We start from the raw sequence: 19,482 nt of genomic DNA, 5'->3' as shown, positions 1-19,482 counted from the left end.
GGGCGGAGCCCGAGGGCTCCTGGCGTCTCTACCTCTCTAGATTGGGGGTGGGTACAGGAGAGGCTGCGAGTGTGTGTGTGTGTGTGTGTGTGTGTGTCTCGCTCACGTCTGGTCCTGCGCAGCTGCAACCCAGATAGGCTTCTCCTATCCCGGAATTGTTCGGGAGCCCCACAGATTCAGGATTTTTTTCTAACAACCTTCATCTCTGAGATTCTGGAGACCACGGGCTTTGATCGAGCTTTGCCCCTTTACCAAGCTGTTTGACCTTGAGCGAGTTACCGAGTCTCGATTTCTTCATCTATAAAATGTGGGTGACACCTTCCTGGGGTTTCTGCTGGGAGTTAGGAGCGCCAGCACACGAAGAACCCTGGATAAATGAACCTTTACTAACGCTGCGGGGAGTGTAAGGATGAATGCCTCTGTCAGACAGACGTGAAACGTGTCAACGCCAGCACTAAATTGAGGATCTAACGCCGGGACGCTGTCAGGCTCCCGAGCGCGGTCCTCAAGCCCAGGTACTTCTAGGGAGGGAACTACAAGCTCCAGAAGGCAACGCGAGGCGATGGTGGGGCGTGGGCTAGGATTACGCCTGCGCAGCGGGGGGCGGGGTGAGTTGCACAATGTAAGGAGACTACAAGTTCCGAGGAGCCACACGGCGAGGTCCCAGTCCCGAGTGTTTGCGCCTGCGCGTCGCGGGCGGGGTCTCTGGGGCGGAGCGGCCACCATCTTGAAACGGGAGGCGGAGCAGAGCCGACTGGGAGCGACTGAGCGGGCCGCCGCTGCCGCCATGAACCCCGAATAGTGAGTGCGCCCCGCACGCGCCGTCCGGCGCAGCCTCGATCCCGAGTACGGGGCTGTACGCTTACTGGGGTTGTCCGGCCCGGGTCAGGACTGCGCGGCGCCCCCACATCCGGGTCCCTCTTCCGCTGACCTCCCCCCCCTCACATCCGGGTTCTGCCCCTCCCCCGGGGGCCCCAGAACCCCGGCTCGACGCCCCGAGTTCTTGCACCCGGGCCCGGAGACTGCGACCCCGAGGGGCACCACTTGGATCCCGAGGCACCGGCACTAGCAGGCCTTGTCGGTCAGGTGACCCCGCAGCCCCGGTCTTTCCAGGCCTCAGTTTCCCCACCTGCTGCCTGAGAGTAGCGGTCTGGGTGCTGACGACGGTCCTGGCATTGTGGAGCCCATCCTCAGAGTTTCTGGTCTCGGTCCAGTTTCGGGCCCTTTAGGTCGGGTCGTATATTCTGCTCTCCAGTCCTCCCGGAATCCGCTGGGTAGCTTTTCCGCAGGTTCTCCCCTCCGGGGCTGCCGCTTTGCCCTTTACCTGGATCAAAATGCCCTGCCGCTCCCAGAGGCTGGTCCCCTCCCGCCCTCTCCTCACCTTTGCGCAAGCCCCCGGCGCCGCCGTCACCCCACTTCCCTTCGCCGTCACCCTGCCGAAGAAGTTTAGATGAATGTGGCATTTGCTTTCTCCCTTCCAGTGGGATTCTTTGTTCCTCAAACTTTCCTCACTTCTTGGTCACTCCCCCTACGGGTAGGTGGCCCACATCTCTGCCCTGACTTCTCATCGACAGTTTTCCCTTAGTGTCAGTTATCTTCTTCCTCTTTTGCCACTTCCTTTTTCTCCTCCAGATCCTGGCCTCAGATTTCCTTGGGGAAGGGTGAAGCTCTGAGCTGGATTATAAGAGGTAACAGAGAAGGGAACCGACATGCTTTCACAGAGACTTTGGAGTCTGAACCTGGTTTCCAGTATTAAAGTTAACAGCTGTGTAACTTAGAGCAAGTCGCTTCTCTTCTCTGGCCTCTATTTCTTCATTAATTGGGAATAACCGGCACTCACTTCATTGGACTGTTGTGAGGCTTAAATGAGATGATGCATTTGAAGTACTTAGCACAAGGCCAGGCACAAGTAGGAAGTGGATACGTTTTAACTGCTATTATCATTGCCGCTTGTTGACCATGTCTTTCTGGAGGCTTCATACCGGGCTCTTTACATAGGTATTCAGTGAAGTTCTAGGCTGGGCCCTGGCTTCCACTTCTGGGGCCTCCCCTGCCAAGTCAGGTATGGCACAGGGCAGTGTAGGAGGGTTTCCCTAAATAGCCCCTACTGGACCCGAAACCATGGAGTCTATCAGGAATCAGGGTAGGATACCCAGCTCTGTCACCTAACTGATGTGATCCTTGGCAAGTCACGTTCCTCTCTGTGTCTCCGTTTCCTTCTCTGTAAAGTGGGAATTCAGATGCTCCCCTTTGGGCCAGCTGTGTTATGAGGAGTGGTCAACCCTCCCCATCCCAGGACTTGTGGGAGGATCTTGTGAGTGCTTTAATACTCTAATCCAAGGCACACCTCACAGTGTGGGAGAATGCTATAGTTTTGACTCCAGGATAATGGCGGGTGGGCTCCCTGCCTCCCTTCACACCTTCCCATCCTTTCTCTCCAGTGACTACCTATTTAAGCTGCTTTTGATTGGTGACTCGGGCGTGGGCAAGTCCTGCCTGCTCCTGCGGTTTGCTGTAAGTAAGAAGCTTCCCCTACCATCCATCTGGGGTCCTGGCTGGTGGCCGGAGGGAGAGGGGGGCAACCCAGAGAATAGTGGTTGCAAGACCTGGGAGACCAAGGATGAAGTTGCAGGACTTGCCAGCAACATATCTGACTGAACTGGGGCATAGCGCTGGCAAGTTGGGGTGCTGAGAACTGGGGCTCAGCAGTTAGGAGCTCAGCTGGGGCAGGACACTGGAGGGAGGTTTTCCAGATGGGCCTCAGACCTGTTCACTCAGGCCATTTCACTGGTCCCTGATCTTTCAGGATGACACATACACAGAGAGCTACATCAGCACCATCGGGGTGGACTTCAAGATCCGAACCATTGAGCTGGATGGCAAAACCATCAAACTTCAGATCGTGAGTGTTGCTCCTCCCAGAATCTCTGGTGCAGAGACATCTCCCTTGGGAGGGGAGGGGCCCTGGGCATGGAGCCCAGGGCTGACCTGCCCCCCTCTCCTGCTGTCTTGTAGTGGGACACCGCTGGTCAGGAACGGTTCCGGACCATCACTTCCAGCTACTACCGGGGGGCTCACGGCATCATCGTGGTGTACGACGTCACCGACCAGGTACTCCTGGGCTCACCGTCCCCCACTTTGCCTCCTCAGCCTCAGGTCTTTGGCTTTTGCTGCTTTTTACTGTTCCCGTTCTCTCCTTCTGATGCTGCCCGGAAAGGAGACTGTTCTCGGACTCATTTCACAAGGAGGGAAATAGCTGCAGACCTGGATCCTCCCCAGGCCCCGCTGCAGGGCCTTGGCAGAACCAGGCCTCACCTCCCTGTCAGACTTGCCACGTTATTCTAGACCTTCCAGGCACCTGTCTTTTGTGGGGGGGTTAGTCAGCTGATTGGTTGCTGTGCTGGGCCCGTGGCCTCCTGGGTAAAGACACTGTGGAGAAGCGATTGGAGGGCCTTACACAAGGAAGTGAGGGAGCCCTGCACTCTGGGCCCAGTGTGAGCAGAGTTCTGGGAGCCCTGTGTCTGCTGTGGCAGTGTTAGTCTCGTGTCATTGGCATCAGTGGTGATGTTAATAGCGGGAAACAGTCCTGTCACGCGTTAGAGTTCACAGGTTCTGTCACAGCCCTTTGATGCTTGTACCACTCCAAAGAGGTGTGTGTTATATTCCCATTTTACAGATGAAGAAATGGGTCGGGGTGGTAGGACTTTCTTAGGCCCTGCAGCTAGTTAAGTGGCAGAGACAGAAAGCCCAGGCCTACTGATTCTACCCACTTTGTTTTTTTTTAAAACTTTGTTGCTTCATGGGGGTCAGGCCCTGGGGACATGGAGGTACTTGTATCAGCCCCAGGCCAGGAGGAGTCCCTGCTCTGAGGGGCAGCTGGGCTCTTCAGCTCACCAGGGACTCGTGATGCCTCCTGGACAACAAGCTGTGGGTGAACTTTGCTCCACTCAGAGGTCACCAAGGACCTCTAACCGCCAAAACTTGTGACTTCATTTCAGTTTTTGCCATGATTGATCTCCCATGGCTTTTAACTCTGTTCTCTTCCCTCTCTTTGAAAAAGTTACTGTCTCAAGCTCTGCCATCTCCTGCTGCAGCAGATTCTCTTTTCAGTGACTTCTTACTGGTCCGTCGTATCCTGCCCCGCTACAGCCCCAGGTTCTGTGCCTCTTGATTGCCCCAGGCCGCCTCCTGACTCTCCCTGCACAGTTCTGACCACCTTGTGGTTTGGCTTCTTGTTTTGTGATTTCTACGAGTAAAGGGCTGTCACTGTGGATCGCCTCCTGAGTCCTGCGCTCTCCTGGCACTTTATGTCTGTGTTAATTCCCATGTTCACAGTAGAACCCAGTGAACTCAATGGTGGCATCCCTCTTTTCCAGATGAGGAAACACACTTAGACGTATGTTGAGTTACCTGCCCATGGCTTCACAGTCAGGAAAGGCAAAGCCTGTGTTTTGAACCCAGGGTTCTTTGCTTCCCAGCACATCCTTTCCTGCCTCTAGACCGCCTTCAGGCCATCTGCAGAGCTCCAGACCATCTGCAGAGCTCCAGACCATCTGCAGAACTCAGCTTGTCTGGTGCTGGTCTCCCCATCTCTTCTTGAACTGGCTTCTGCATCCTCATCTTTACAACAGAGTCCCTGTTGGCCTGACCAGAAAACTCTTCCCTCCCCCATCCTGTCAGTCCCTGGGCCCCTCTGTTCTCCCCCATCATCTCTCCCAGATCCGTTCCCTTGTAATAATAGCAGTGATGAGGATAATGGCAGCTCTTGCTAATTAAGCACTTGTTAGGAGACAAGCCTGCATTCATTATCCCATGCTCACAACAGCCCCACCAGGAGGTACTGTTTTATAGAAGTGAGGAAACTGAGGTTCAGAGAAGCCAAGTGACATATCTAGGATCATACAATAAGTGGCAGAGGTGGGGCTTAACCCAGGGTGGTCTGACTCTAAATCCTGTGCTCTTGCCTGCCTCATTCCCTGGCTCAGGGCACATCTTCTCTTCCCTGGATTATGCCAACCATCTCCCAGTTGGTCTCCGTCTCCTTGCTGGTCTGATCTGGCCTCTGCACTCCTGCCAGGACTATCTTCCCAGAACACAGGTGTGCTCTTGCTGCTTCCTTCCTAAGAAAACCTCTACTGGCTCCTGGTTGTCTAAGATTTGTCCAGGCTAAGACCCTCCCTGCTTGGGCCTGCTTCCTCTTCCTTTCCTTCCCTGCTCAGGGACTGTGTCCCAGCCGCTTTTAGCTTTTCCCCCTCCCCAAAGACAGCACGCCCATCCCATCCCATCCCGTGACCCGGCATATGTCTGCTTCTCCCCTTGCACCTTGCCCCGTCCCTCCACTGGCACCCACACGGGGGTAGTTCGTCCCTGCAGGTGTAGGTCGGCTGTCATCTCCCCAGGCAGAGATGATCCTGGAGCTCCACCTGCTCCTGCCTTCTATCCCTGCAGCGCTTGGTCGCCCTGTCTTGCCGTTGTGTGTGCCCTAGTCTAGTCCTCCATTGTCCCCTGAGTGCTTTAGGGCAGGGCCCAGGCATGATTCCATTATTTGAACCCAGTGCCCAGCACAGGGCCCCCGCCTGGGACATGGCAGGAGGTGTACATTTGAACCCAGTGTGATATCACCAGACCTCTGGCTCCTAAGAAGGGAAAGCGGCTCTAGCTCAAGCATATTCCTAAAAGTTCTGTCCTTTGTCGGCGTGCCAGGCGTCGGGGGGTGGGGCGCAGCAGGCTGCCGGGAGAGCCAGGCCGAGCTCGGAGGCTGTCAGTGCCAGAAGTAGGACGAATGTCAGGCCCTGTTCCCAGGATACCTGTCTCCCCTGTAGGCCAGGGTCTCCTCTGTGAGGATCCTCCACCTCCCACTGGGCTCCAAGGTTTCAAACCTTAAAGGGATTTTAAGGCCACTGTGGGGACTTTGTAATTCTTGCTAACCTGTTATCCTTTGTTTCTGTCTTTCCTCTGGCCTCTCTCCTGATGCCATTTGCTCCCTCCACGTGGTTAGGCCTTTTCTGTGTCTTGGGTAAACACGAGCAGCTGCAGGAAGCAGAGCTGGCTGGCCCTTGGTCTAAGCTGCTGAGGTGTCGGGGCTGTTGGTAGACAGCCGGGGCTCTGCTGGGCCTGGCTCTTGGGGTCTCAGACAGAGGAGGGCAGGAAGGAGCGCTAAGCCTGGAGGAGCTTCCTCTGGGTCCCTGAGCCCAGGGCGCCTGCCTTTCTCAGGAGCCCAGGACAGCCATCTTCCCCTGAAAACCCCTGTTCTCCAGGCCTGGCGTAGGGGCGGGAGGTGGGAGCAAAGTAACTTTTGATCTGGTCCCTCTAGGAATCCTATGCCAACGTGAAGCAGTGGCTACAGGAGATCGACCGCTATGCCAGCGAGAATGTCAATAAGCTCCTGGTGGGCAACAAGAGCGACCTCACCACCAAGAAGGTGGTGGATAACACCACAGCCAAGGTGAGCAGGCCTGGGCCAGGCCGCCCGGGTGGGCTGGGGCCTGCTGCCCCTCACCTCCTCTCCCTTTCTCTTTTCTCCTCTCCCCTTATCAGGAGTTTGCAGATTCTCTGGGCATCCCCTTCCTGGAGACGAGTGCCAAGAACGCTACCAATGTCGAGCAGGCGTTCCTGACCATGGCTGCCGAGATCAAAAGGCGGATGGGGCCTGGGGCAGCGCCAGGGGGTGAGCGGCCCAACCTCAAGATTGACAGCACCCCTGTGAAGCAGGCTGGTGGCGGCTGTTGCTAGGAGGGGCTCGTGGGGTGGGACCGGAGGTGGCACCTTCTCCAGATGATGCCCCTGGAGGGGGCAGGAGGTACTTCCCTCTCCCGGGGCATTTGAATCTGTGGCTTTGGGGTGTCCTGGGCTCCCCATCTCCCTCTGGCCTGTCTGCCTGCCGCCCTGCGCCCCGGTTCTGTCAGGGCCCCCAAGAGAGGACACCCAGGACCTTTGGCTGGGGTGAGGGTGTGGGCTTGCTCTGCTGCTGCCTCTGGGTGACTTTAAAAGATACCCCACCACACACCTTTGGGATGAGGGCTCTCCTCTGTCTGTCTCCCTCCCCCTGCCCCCCGTGTATGCTGCAGTGGGTTTCTCTCCTTACTCTTCTTCCTCCCCTCCCCTGCGCCACCCCCCTTCCCCAGGAGCCGAGGGCCTCCCTGGCCTCTACTGCCCCTGGCTGTAGTCAGCACCTGGGGCCAGGAATGGGACCAGGGGATCCAGGGCCCTGGAATGCAGGGCCCTGGGCTGGACCTCAGGACGGGCATGGGGCCACAGGGGCCCAGCAGCCCACTTTCCTATCCTCCCTGCCTCCCCGCCGACACACACACTCACAGCTCGAGCCGTCCAGCTGCGGTGGGGTCTGAGCACATCTAGGGCAGGTGGGTGGGCAGCCGCGCTGGGCCTGTGTCTTGAGCCCAGAGGGAGCCTGCTCCTGCCACTCCCTGCCCTGCCAGAGCCAGGCCCGTGTGCTGCCTGCCCACCATGCCCCTTTGTCCCCAAGGCAGGCGGAGGCGGAAGGCCCACCGTGCCAGAGGCTGGGCACCAGCCTTAACCCTCACTCTGCCAGCACCTCCTCCCTTTCCCTGAGGCAGCACATCTGGCTTATTCTCCCCCTTCCGTCCCTTGGAGCCTATGAGGGCGGATCCTCATCCCCTGTCGCTACTTCTCTGGGAATGTGGGTGCAACCCAGGGTGGGGGGGGCCTCTCCACTTAACTCCCTCCCACCCAGGATGCTAGCCCCCTGCCTCTGACACAGCTTCTTCCTGCAGAAAAACAAACCTTTGATCTCTACTTGAGAAGCCATGTCCCTTGTGCTGTCTCTTGCCTGTCCCACCTGTGCCCTCCCCTCCAGCTTGTATTTAAGTCCCTGGGCTGCCCCTTGGGGTGCCCTCCCAACTCCCAGGTTCCCCTCTGGTGTCATGTCAGGCATTTTGCAAGGAAAAGCCACTTGGGGAAAGACGGAAAGGACAAAAAATAAATAAATAAATTTCCACTGGCCCTCGGGTGAGCCGAGGGTTTTTGCAAGGAAGTTGTGGTGGCTGAGTGTGGTCTGTGGTGGGAGCTGCCTTTGGGTGGCAGGGAAGGAACTGGAGCCGTGGTCTTGGTGGGCTGCACAGGGGGTCCTGGCTTGGGCTGTGTGTCCTAGGGTTGCTGTTGAAAGGCCTTGACCCATTTCCTGAAGCCAGGAGAGCTGCCTGCTTGTGCTTCTATAGTCTGTCCCCACGGGCCCAGCACGGTTCCGGCCGGCCGGGAGGGCGGCTGGCGGCCGTCAGTGAGCACCTGGTGAGCCGCCGCCGCCGCCGCCGCCGCCGCCGCCAACACCCACACAGGCGGGTCCGGGATGGGGAGTTGGGCCGCAGACCTTGTGCCCCGCTGTGTCTGGCCCGCGTCCCCTTCAGCCCCCTGGCTCAGCCCCCTCTCCCGGCTTTTTCTGGGTTCAAGCCAGGTGTCTCTGACCCCTCGGACGGTGACAAGTGCTTTGCACTTAAGACCTCGGTCCGACCTCCGTGGCCGGCGAATGAGGGCAGAGGTGCGGGCACCCGTCCGAGTGGGCCGAGTGTGGCAGTGGTGGGCTCGTTGTGTGACGTTGGGGGGGGGGTTATGCCAGGGATGTGCGTCCATGCTTACGTGTCCCTGAGGTTGGGGCGGGGGTGGCGCCCGGGCCGCGCTGGCGGAGGGGCGCACAGAGACCCAGCCCCGCCCGCCCGAGGCTGCTCGCACGGCGGCCCCGCCCCCGGCTCCGCCCCGCCGGCTTCGCGGGCTGGAGAGCGAGGGAGCCGCGGGCGAGGGATCGCAGGATGAGCGATTGGGGCCCGGGCAGCCGGCAGCGGACGCGCCCCCCGAGCCCACCGGCCCGCGCCCCACGGCCCCGCGGCCCCGATCCCGGCCGCGCCGCCCGCGTCCCCCGAGCCCGCGCCCGAGCCCTGCGGGCCATGCCCGGCCGGCCCTAAGCGCGGGCCGGGGGGGCGTCCCCTTGCGCCCGGGACCCGCGCTGGCGCCCCCCGGGCCGCCGCCCGGCGCGGGGGCCATGGCGTTCACCTTCGCCGCGTTCTGCTACATGCTCACCCTGGTGCTGTGCGCCTCTCTCATCTTCTTTGTCATCTGGCACGTAAGGCCGGGCTGGGGCTGGGGCTGGGGCTGGGGTCGGAGTGGGGGCAGGGGGCGCTGGGAGCAGGAGGGGGACGGACGGATGGTCTCAGGGCCCGGAGAAACTTGGAGCCTCCTCTCCGCTATCCCCCATCAGTCGGCTACTGTTCGCCCCATAAACACCCCCCATCATCGGCTTCCTTCCCGGCCCCCCCCCTTTCTCCGCCGCCCCCGACTGTCTGTGGGTATGTCAGTCGGTCTCTGACCCCCCTCCCCTGCCCCATGGCAGCCTTGGGGTGTGGGGCGGAATTCTGGGATTCTTGTTCCTTTCCCTCCTATTTCCCCACCCCCCAACCCCCGCCATCTAGTCGCCCCCGTTTGTCCGTCGGGCAGTTTGTCTGTCTACTCTCCCCACCCCCTTTGTGGGTTTTTCCAGCCAGAGTGATGGAGCCAGTTGCTATGGCAACTGCATCTGTTTACAGGACCCACAGATCGCAGAGCCCATTAACCCTTTCCATTCCCGCCCCCCACCCCCACTCCCTGACCCAGCAGTGATTGGCTCTAAGCAGCCCCAGAGACCTAACCCCGACCACCAGCTCACCTTGGGTTTCCCTACCCGCTCCTGTTCGGGCTTCCCCCCACTAGGTTTCCTCCCCACTTTCCAGCTTTCCTCTTCTTCCTGCCCCCACTTTCCTCTTTGTCTCCTGTTTCCTTTGGTCTGTCTCTCTCTCCAGCCTTGCCTCACACCTGGTTCTTCAAAACGTCCATTTCTCATCCTTATCCTGATCGCCTCCCTTTAGAGAGGGTCCCTCTCCCCCACTGTCTGGGGCCTTCTCAGTGGTCCCCTGCCTGTCTCCCTTCTACTCACTACAGAACTATCAATCAGCCTCCAGCTTATTTTTTGGGACCCTTGCCCCCCACCCCCTTTACTGCCCTCTCTTCTCCTATGTACCCTGAGGTTTCAGCCACCACCCTATCCCCTCCACACGGCCTGTGCATCTTGGCCCTGGCCCGCTCAGCTCAGCATCCTCTGCTTGTGCGTCCAGCACACACCTCCTTGATCATCGCGTTATCCCCCATCGGTCTCTCTGTACCCGCTTCCTTCCTCTTCCTCCCCATTGCCTCACCTGCTTCTTTCTTGGTCTCCCCACTTCATCACTCCTTTCTTTTCCTGGGACCTGCTGCCTGCCTGCTCCGTGGTCCTCCCTGGCCCTTGATCAGTCTCTCCCTTCATCCTCCCCTGCTGTCCCCTTGCTGTCTGTCTCTTTTACATCAGGATTCCATGGACTCTGACTGCGCCCCTTCTGTGTGAGGAGTGAGCCCCCATAGACACCTTCAGACACACACACCCCATCTGCAGCCCTCTCTCTCTTTGGGTCTCTCAGTTGCTTTTTCTTTTCTCTGCCCCCTTCTCTGTTTCTCTTTCCCTTCTTCCATCTCCCCTAGGTCCATCTTGGTCTCTCTGAGCCTTCTATCTCATCCCAGGGCCTTGGAAAATCCTGTGGGGTGGTGGCAGGAGGGCTGGAGTCCTGAGGACTGGAAGGAATTGAGAGTCACGGGCTGGGCACACAGAGCTAACCAGCTCCTGGGAGGAAGGCTCCTGGAATTCAAGAAGCCCCTCTTTGGGCTCCTCCCCACCCAGAGGCCTCCAACAGCCTCTATGGGGGTCCCTGTCCTCAGGGGATGCTCAGAGCAGACCTCCATCCAACACACCTGTCGATGCTCCTGAGAACCAGGCTCTGGGTGGCTTTGGGAGTGACAAGGATGAATAAGACTCAGGCTTCGCCCTTCTGGGGCTCCCAGGCTGGGAGAGAGGGCCCAAGTGCTCCCAAAAAATACTCATTGAGTACCGACTACGTGTCAGGCACTGTGTTCGCTCAGCCGTTTAGCTGGGCGATCATAGCAAGTCTCTTGTCCTGAGTCTGTTTCCTCATCGGTAAAGTGGGCTTGTTGTATATACAGCAGAGTGTATATAAGCCCAGAGCAAGGCTTGCCAAGGGGTGTGCAGGTGGGGAGAGGAGGTGTGGTCCTCAATCCAAATTGGTAAGAATTAGATAGCACCTTACAGGGCAGGACCCCAGATCCCACCACAGACCCTGAGCCTAGGCCCCACTGGTCGCTAGGCAACCCTGGTGGGGAGTGACGCGTGTCTGCTGTCACCGTGGGGGATTGTTTGTTCCAGGGGGCTGAGTCAGCGCCAGGCAGCCTGGGGGGTGGGAGGTGCAACACTCGCCGCCTGCTGGTGGTGCCAGCTCTGGGGCAGACAGACGGCACCCTTCCGCTCCCTGCTGGACCCTGTTGCTGTGCCTGACAGGCAGGCGGCTGCCCAGAGTCAATGGGGAGTTGGTGGGGCTGCTCCAGATGGCCCCAGCTCCCTCCAGGAAGCCCGTGTTCTCTCCCTTCGAGCCTTAAGGGGTCCGGGATGCTTGGGGGTGGTGGGCCCGCTGCTTCATCCTAGGGCTGGTGCTCAGGGGAGGGGACTCCAGAAGGCTCCTCTGCCAGCCTTTCTCCCGTGCCAGCTCCCCCCAGGTCTGTCCCATCATCTCAAACACCTGCTCCCCCCAAGAGTTTCCCATCCCAGTGAGGACAGTGCCGTCCACCAGATTCCCCAACACCCAAAGTCACCTTGGGCCCCTTTGCCTCCACTTCACTGCCATTCAAGCCCTCTGGGTTCTGGCTTCTAAATACCTCTGGAATCCATCCCCACCTCTCCATCCCCACTGTCCCTCTCTTCACTCAGATCACCACACCTCCCCCCCGCAAGCCCCAGCCGCAACACTCCCAATAGTCCCCTGACTGGTCTGGCCTGAGTGTAGTAAAGTGGTTAAAATTTTAACTCTGGAATCTAACGGGTTTAGAAACCTGGCTTGCCACTAACTGGCTATGTGGCCTTGGACAAGTCATTTAATCTATCTCAGTTTCCTCATCTGCAAAATGGAAGTGATAATACCAGCACCTACGTCATCAGGTTGTTGTAAGCATCAAATGAGTTAACAAACATAAAGCCTGTTGGCATGGAGGAAGCATCATGTATGTCTTGGCTGGGACCGTTAGCCAGTTTGTACTTCCTGTTCGGTCAGTCCTAAAACATCAACCTAACCACCCTGCTTTGCTGCTTTATACCCCTCGATGGCTCCCCTTTACTTCTGTGTTGAAGTCCAAACATCTGGTCCGGCCTCACAAGGCACCTACGTCTGGCGCTGCTGACCTCTCCAGCCCATCTTTCACCATTCCCGTCTTTCTTCCCGCTCGCCTCACACTTTCACTTTAGCCATATAGAACCTGCAAGCTTCCTGAATGTTCCTTGTTCTTTCAACCCTCTGCCTTGGTACCTGCTGTTCCTGCTGTTCAGACTGCCTTTCCCGCATTTGTTCACCAAACTCCTACTCAAGAGTCCAGCCTGAACTCCCCATCCCCACGCTACGCTGGATCAGGCACCCACCCCAGGTTCTTCCTGCACTCCACAGCCCTGATCACCCTGGATGTAGTTCACAGTTTTTCTCCCAAGTCTGGGGTTCCTCCCGGGCAGGGGCTGTGTCCCAGGCTTCTGGGACCCTAGTGTTCAGCACGGGGCCCAGCGGAGAAGACAGTATCTCTTGGGATGTTTTGGATGGAGGTGTAGTGGACATGTCCTGAACTGGGCATCAGCACACTAGAGTTCCATTCCAAATTGTTGTGTGACCTTGGGCCAGGCTCCACCCCTCTCTGGGCCTCAGTTTCTCCACCTTTGCAGCACGTCCCATCTGGTCCGATCCCCATGTGTGAATCTTATGCCACAGAAGAATGCGTGGGGGGCCATAAGCTGCTGCCCCAACCCTGACGGGCACACGCCCCTCCCCCAGATCATAGCCTTTGACGAGCTGCGGACCGACTTCAAGAACCCCATCGACCAGGGGAACCCAGCGCGGGCAGTAAGTGATACATGTGTTGTGCCGAGGTGTGTCCGTCCGTCTGTCTTGCCATATGTCGCGGGTGGAGGACGGCGGGGGGACAGGAAGACGGAGGTAGAGGGGACGGTGGCCGTGCCCCTTCCTCTGCCTTGTTCCAGCCCCCAGCAAACACCTGGCTCGGGCTCAGGGCTCGGGTTCCTCCTGGCGGGGCAGCCGTTGCCAGGCTCTGGGCCGTTGCCATGGAGACGCGGGTGAAGATCCCTCCATGGTGACGGTCGCTATGGGGACGGCGCGGCTGCTTTGTTGCCGCGCCGCCGGAAACGCCGCAGAGCCTGCTCTGGCGCCCCCTGGCGGCCACGTGCAGGGAGTGGGGGGCGTGGGAGGGGGGCGGGGCGCCCCCAGTGCCCGCTCCTTCACCTCCACCATTGCGGTCTTTTCCTCTCCCTACAGCGCGAGCGTTTAAAAAACATCGAACGCATCTGCTGCCTCCTGAGGAAGGTCAGTGTCAGGGTTAGGGGCAGGAGGCTCCTAGCCGAGCTCAGCGCCACTGTAACCCAGAGCCGGGCCTTCCCCCTCTGCGGCCTGTTTGATCTGCACTGCCACGTGGGAGGGAGTGGGAGGCTAGAAGCCCTTTCAGTCCCCAGAGGTGATGGTGGGTGGGCACCTCCCAAGTGCCCTTGAAGCTTGGATCTGTCCTAGCACCTGGCCGCTGACCTCTCACCCTCACTCCCCAGCTGGTGGTCCCAGAATACTCCATCCACGGCCTCTTCTGTCTGATGTTTCTGTGTGCAGCAGAGTGGGTGACCCTGGGCCTCAACATCCCCCTCCTCTTCTACCACCTCTGGAGGTGAGGGTAGCAGCTGCCTTCGAGAGGGTGAGATGGGAGAGCGGGGCAGGATGTGGGTGGGAGCCTTGAGGGTGGGCACTCAGGCCCCTCTCTCCCCCCAGGTACTTCCACCGTCCTGCGGATGGCTCTGAGGTCATGTATGACGCGGTCTCCATCATGAATGCTGACATCCTCAACTACTGCCAGAAGGAGTCCTGGTGCAAACTCGCCTTCTACCTGCTCTCCTTCTTCTATTACCTGTACAGGTGAGGTCCTGCCCATGGCGGTCAGAAGTCAGGGAAGGGATGCTCCAGGCACCATCCCTCCAATCCCAGGAATGGCTGGGCCCCAAGTTCCTGCCCTTTGCCCTTGATGACTGAGGGCAACCTAGGGCGCGACAGGGTGGGTGGCCAGTAGGAGGCATGCTCGCGACTTGGCTCACTGCCTTGTCTTCCCACAGTATGGTTTATACGTTGGTGAGTTTCTAAGGGGGAAGCCGGCCAGGGAGCGAGCCCAGAACGGACCGGACGCCTGTGCACCCCCAGCCCTGCCCCTGGGCCGCAGAGGCCTCAGCCCTGGGGAGGGAGGGGGCACTGGTGCCCCCAGCCTCCTCTCCCCCACCCCCAAACTGCTGCTGCGGGGACTTCCCGCCTTCAGAGCCTCCTCCCCTTGGACTAGGGCTGGGCAGAGCTCTAAATAGGGGCAGGAGCTCCTCTGCCAGCCTGTGGGCATGGCAGTCAGTCCTGGAAGGGGCGGGACCTCCGGCCTTGTCCACTTCAGAGGGCATTTAGGCCCTGCCACGGGGCAGGGCTTGACCCTGGAAGTTCTGGGCCGCCCCCTCCACCCCCCCCCACCCTGGGGCTCCCCCTGCAGGTGGGGCGGTACCCACACCGGGAATGAGCAGGCTCAGCAGGGGGGCAGCCCCACCCCTAGTCTGCCCTCCCCCCTCCCCCAGGCTTTCTCTCCAGACCCCTCCCTGTCCCCCCTTGCCCCAACCCCAGCCACCCTGTCTCTTGGACCTATTTTCTATGTTGCCTGGAGGAGTCCGGCACCCCCTCCCCGGCCGTTTGTGACAAAATATGAATAAACTACTGCAAACACGTCTGCTCCTAAAAGGCTTAAAGAGGTGATGGGGGGAAAGGGACTGCATAGGGGGCAGTCCTGAGCTAAATCCTTAGCACAGCTGGCCTCACGCCACTAGCCTACAGACCCCACTAGGGACCTCCTCAGATGGATCAGAGCCCTTTGAGGTCTCCTTAGCAGCTGCCCACTTCCATTCTCACTTTCTCAGCCACAGATAAACAACTATTTCTGCTGAAACACTTCCATCTGCCTTCCGAGGCAGTATCAAGGCCACCAACTCCAGGGAGCCCTCCCTGGATCCCCCTCCTTGGAGAAAGCCCGAGCCTGGTCCCCTGGGCAATGCAAAGGCCCACAAGTGTTGGCAAATCCCCCCATAAGCCCCAGAAACAAGGCTCAAACAAAATCAAGGAAACCAAATCTTCAATGTATGGAAAAATCAGTGCCAGTGGGAACCGGGGGTCACCGGACCAGGTGGAAGGTCAGCCAGTATATCATGAGGGGCTGAAAGGCTGCAGCTCCCAGAGTCAGGTAGAGCTGGAGACGTTGCCGGGGGGTCGGGCCCCCCATGCTGTCGGGGCCCAGGGCTGCTGTTCGCAAAGAGCGCACCTGGAATAAAGGAGAGAGCTGAAGCTGGGCCGGGAAGGGGAAGCTTGTCCCCAGCTCCGACCCCAGGAGAAGAGGAGCCAGCCCCAGACTCACGATGAAGTACATGAGCGCGGATGAAGTCCAGGCCAGCGCCACGTAGTAGCCATCGCTGCCGAAGAGCAGGCCCGTGAGAACACTGAGGATCATCCTGCAGCGGGCAGGGGGGAGGGAGGAAGAGAAGGCTGGAGACCTCGCAAGGGTCCAGGCCTGAGACTGCCCCAGAGCCCAGCCTAGACCCCGCCTACCATCACCAGGGCGCTTTCCCCCTAACCAGTCCCCCCAGAGACCTAGACTCAAAATGAATTGGGAGGGCCAGGACTCAGCCCTAGGACCTAGATCTGAGACCCCCTTCACTACCCCAGCTCGCCCCTCTCCCCTGTGCTCCCAGGGTGACTCTCAACACATTCCTGACCTCCTGAGCAACACCGCGCAGTCCCTGAGGAGGCTGCTGAAAACAGGCGCTCCCTCTAGTAGAGAGGAGCTAGAGGGGGTCCAGGGTCACAGTTCGAGGCTGTAGTTATGCAGGCCGGGAACCCAGAGCGGTAGGTACCCCCGACCCAGGCGAGCCTCCCTCTCGGCCCACAGGTGCTCACCCCACATATTTGTAGCCGCTGTAGGCCAGCAGGTGGAAGGTGCTCAGGTCGCTGCGCACGGTGGCCAGGTAGACGCCCAGGAGCAGAGCTAGCACCTCCATCACAACCCACACCAGTGCTGTGCTTGCACACAGGCCCAGCACCTCTGGGGAGAACCTGTGGCCGTGTGGGGGTGAGGCGAGGGGAGCCCCAAACCAGCCATCCCGTGGCAGGTGCAAGACTGGGGGCACGGGTGGACTTGGGAGCTGGCACAAATCCCCTAGGGAGGTGAGGAGAGGAGTCAGGAGTGGGGAAGTGGTGGGAATGGGGAAGGGGTTGGCACTGACCTTTTCTGAATGCCCAGCGCCATCCCAGCCAGCAGCACGTAGGTGATGAAGGCCATTGCTGCCAAGAGCCAGAGAGATGCCATCAGCCTGGTTTCCTCAACCAGAGCCACCCCCCACTAGGTATTCAGAGCCACTGACACCCCCGTACTTCCTTCCCTGCATATCCCAACATGCTCGACCTCCACACTCAGCTCCCCAGTGCCCTGCCTGGGATGCCTTTTCCTGCTCAGCCCTCTCCCACTGTGTAAGTGCTACCTGACCCTTCTCTCAGGACCACCAAGCCACCTCCTTCCCCGTCCCTGTACTAGGAAACTCACCAAAGTGTCCTGCTGTGTCTCAGAAACTACATCACAGGCCAGAGTCACCTCTGCTATTTTCACAAAAGCTCAGACGGCAGCTGGGTTTTCACAGCAATTTCAACTCCTCAGTCCTGTCCTCTGCCCCCTTCAAGCACCAGAACTGATGTGCCCACAAGAGGGCACAGTGTCTGGAGACAGCAAACCAACTCTACCACCCATAAGCTGTGTATCCTCAAAGATACTCAACTCTCTCTGAGCCTTGGCTTCAACGTGTAAAACATGGATGGCAGTTCCTGCCTTACACAGTGACTATGAGAGGGAAACAAAATGAAGGAGGGAAGAAGAAACTGTGTCTCTCCCAGGGCAACTGGGCTGTTCGGCTGCCCTCCTGGTAGCCCTTCTGAGGGCTGGCCCGGGTATACTCACCCCTCCTCCAGCGTGTCCACCAGGGGCCTCGCCTTGTGCAGGCCCCAGGACAGAGAGAAGTCAGATGCAGAGTCTGCCAGCCACTGCACAGTGTGGGCGGCCTGACCCATGCCATGTAGACAGGCAGTTGTGGGAACCCAGAAGGGAGTGACCACCTCCTCAAAGAAGGGGATACTGAAGCAGGCCTTGGAGGACACGTAATAACAGTGATAACGGCTAATATTTACTGCGTGCTTCCTGTGTGCCACGTGCTGGCTGAGCACACACATCCCTTCGCTGAATTTCCAAAACAGTCCTCTGTGGTAGGAGCTGTTGTTATTCCAGTTTTTCAGGAGCATGAAAGTAGCCACCTGAGGTCCCATAGCTGGAAGTTGCAGGGCCAGGTCTAAACCCAAGGCTCCAGGCTGGGGAGGGACATGGTCTAAGTCAAGTGGCAGGAAGGTCTCAAAAGGGAGTACCCTGAGAGCACACCCAGGAAGCTGCTTACTGGTCACCCCACTCTGTCCACCTGGTCTACCCGGCACCTAGGGACGCCACAGAAGCCGCACACAAAAGCACCAAGAGCAGATGCTGAACCAACACGAGTCTCTCTCTTCCTGTTGGCGCCTCAAGGCACAAGTCCCCCCGTAACCCCTAGCCCAGGTCAAAGACTCACTGGGGATATAGAGGTCGGGGGCGTTGAGGTCTTGCCGCGGAGGCAAAGGCACATCACGACTGTACTGCACTTCCCAGCTCTGGTGGTGGCAGCAGCAGCCAGGTTAGGAGGAAAAGACAAGAGGAAAGAAGGGGGGTGAGATCTGGGGGCCAGACTCTGGGGCAGGATGAGGGAGGCAAGGGGGTCCACCAGCTCACCTGGTGTGTGTAGGGGAAGACCAGTAGCCCTAGCTTCTTGGCCACATAGGCTGTGTCCACAGCGAAAAAATACTTGAGTTTGTTCACAGACACAAAACGGTGCAGCTGGGAGGGGAGAGAGGAGGCTGTGGGCAAGCTGCACCCCAAATCTCAGGGTGCTCCTCTATGTGCTCCTTCCCTGAGGGCTGCTGTGAGGATGAGGTGGGATCCCTTGATGCCCCAGCCCTGGCCAGAAATCCTGCCACCCTTGCCCTGGGGGTGGGCCACACCTCCTTGTGCACCATGTCCTTCCCATGGGATGCGATGGAGCCGCCATAGGCCATAGCCATGTTGGCCATTGGGTCCCCAATCAAGTGGTTGACATTGAAGGCCACGTCGGCTCCTGGGGCTGGGTATCCCCCCGGCTGGCTGGAGTAACCACCGCTTGTGTCATCGAAGAGGGGAGGGGGATCCGGAGCTGCCCGGGCCCTGTGCTTGGAGCCTGTGGGTTTGTAGGTACCAGAGTAGGTGACAGGAATACCAAGCATGAGCCCAAACCACTGCCCCTTCCCCAGGCTGGGAAGCCCTGTATGGGTCCTGGGAGCACCAAGCAATCAGTGCGGGAAACTAGCTGGATGAGGAGTAGCTGACCCAGAAAGAACTTTGATGAGGGATCCTTTTGGAGAGGTGCTAAATGTGGGCAAAGAAAGAGCTGAGGCAGCCCCTGGAAGTGGTTGCCCGTCTGAGGGTTCCTGGGGGCCTCCTCAAGGGGACTGATCTCTGAACTGAGCCTTGGAGACAGAGTTTGCTAGGTGAAGACAATTGGCAGGGCATCCCCGCATGAACAAGGGTGGGAAAGGCGACTGCTGGGTACGCGGAGGCCCTGGGCAGTGGTGAGAAACCCTACCAGGGTCATGACAGGGAAAGGAAGTTTGGGAGGCAAACCCCATTCATGCCCGAGTCGGGCACGGGGATCCCAGCAGTGCTGTCACCGCCCGATCTGATCTCAGGTTTGGACCGAGAGGGCGAAGTCCAGGACGCGTTGCAGAGTCTCACGGGGCAGGAATCCGAATGACATCCGCCGCCCTGGGCAGCGGTCACGGCCGCCCCTCTCCCTCAGGGTGAGCGGGCCGCGCAGCCGACACTCCTCGGGCCGGTCGGCCCGCGCCCCCGCCCACCCCGCGCCCCACGCACCGTGGGCTCCGTAGCCCGAGTGATAAGCCATGGCCCCGACGCTCGCTCTTTCCGAGGGCCCGCTGCGTCGCCTCGTGGTACGAATACTAGTGAGGCAGCTGCTTCGTTTCCTGGGCACCGACCGAGGTTACCGAGCAGCCAGACACGTCCCCGTCCTGTCCGACGACAGCAGCATGTCCGCAGCGTCATCCTCTGCCGCCTGCCATTGGCTCCTCGGCGGCGCCGGCTCGCCCATCCCCTCTCCCAATTGGTTACTGGCGTGCCCTCGCCGAAGCGGATTCGGCAATAACCAACTTCCGG

At 59.3% G+C, this 19,482-nt stretch overlaps 3 protein-coding genes across 10 annotated transcripts; 2 read left to right on the top strand and 1 right to left on the bottom strand.

The window, feature by feature from the left end:
• Positions 1–680: 680 nt before the first annotated feature.
• RAB1B (RAB1B, member RAS oncogene family) lies at positions 681–8,011 on the top strand. 2 transcript variants are annotated; one of them, XM_022591395.3, is made up of 6 exons: positions 681–801; positions 2,442–2,514; positions 2,807–2,902; positions 3,016–3,111; positions 6,314–6,445; positions 6,538–8,011. In XM_022591395.3, exons 1-6 carry the CDS (start codon positions 788–790, stop codon positions 6,730–6,732), a joined length of 606 nt encoding a protein of 201 aa, XP_022447103.1. In that variant the 5' UTR covers positions 681–787; the 3' UTR covers positions 6,733–8,011. The 2 variants fall into 2 exon arrangements, with proteins under 2 accessions (XP_022447103.1, XP_022447104.1); XM_022591396.3 differs by lacking the exon at positions 681–801 and adding an exon at positions 1,208–1,534.
• A 622-nt stretch (positions 8,012–8,633) lies between these two features.
• CNIH2 (cornichon family AMPA receptor auxiliary protein 2) lies at positions 8,634–19,476 on the top strand. The gene is made up of 6 exons (XM_022591397.2): positions 8,634–9,091; positions 12,912–12,980; positions 13,410–13,457; positions 13,694–13,806; positions 13,908–14,051; positions 14,246–19,476. The coding sequence occupies exons 1-6, from the start codon at positions 9,011–9,013 to the stop codon at positions 14,271–14,273; spliced, it is 483 nt and encodes a 160-aa protein (XP_022447105.1). The 5' UTR covers positions 8,634–9,010; the 3' UTR covers positions 14,274–19,476.
• Positions 15,272–19,321, bottom strand: YIF1A (Yip1 interacting factor homolog A, membrane trafficking protein). 7 transcript variants are annotated; one of them, XM_022591387.2, is made up of 8 exons: positions 19,183–19,321; positions 18,279–18,490; positions 18,010–18,114; positions 17,813–17,891; positions 16,433–16,490; positions 16,107–16,262; positions 15,568–15,661; positions 15,272–15,498 (listed from the first exon to the last, which is right to left on the bottom strand). In XM_022591387.2, exons 1-8 carry the CDS (start codon positions 19,211–19,213, stop codon positions 15,328–15,330), a joined length of 906 nt encoding a protein of 301 aa, XP_022447095.1. In that variant the 5' UTR covers positions 19,214–19,321; the 3' UTR covers positions 15,272–15,327. The 7 variants fall into 7 exon arrangements, with proteins under 7 accessions (XP_022447095.1, XP_022447097.1, XP_022447102.1 ...); XM_022591389.3 differs by having other exon boundaries at positions 15,272–15,474; XM_022591394.3 differs by lacking the exon at positions 16,107–16,262 and having other exon boundaries at positions 15,272–15,474.
• Positions 19,477–19,482: the final 6 nt, after the last annotated feature.

The sequence above is a fragment of the Delphinapterus leucas genome, chromosome 7, assembly GCF_059928025.1.
Source record: "Delphinapterus leucas isolate spDelLeu-1000000601 "Yukka" chromosome 7, BTC_Dleu_Yukka2, whole genome shotgun sequence".
NCBI classification, from domain to species: Eukaryota; Metazoa; Chordata; class Mammalia; order Artiodactyla; family Monodontidae; genus Delphinapterus; species Delphinapterus leucas.
This window is presented reverse-complemented; position numbering and strand designations above follow the sequence as displayed.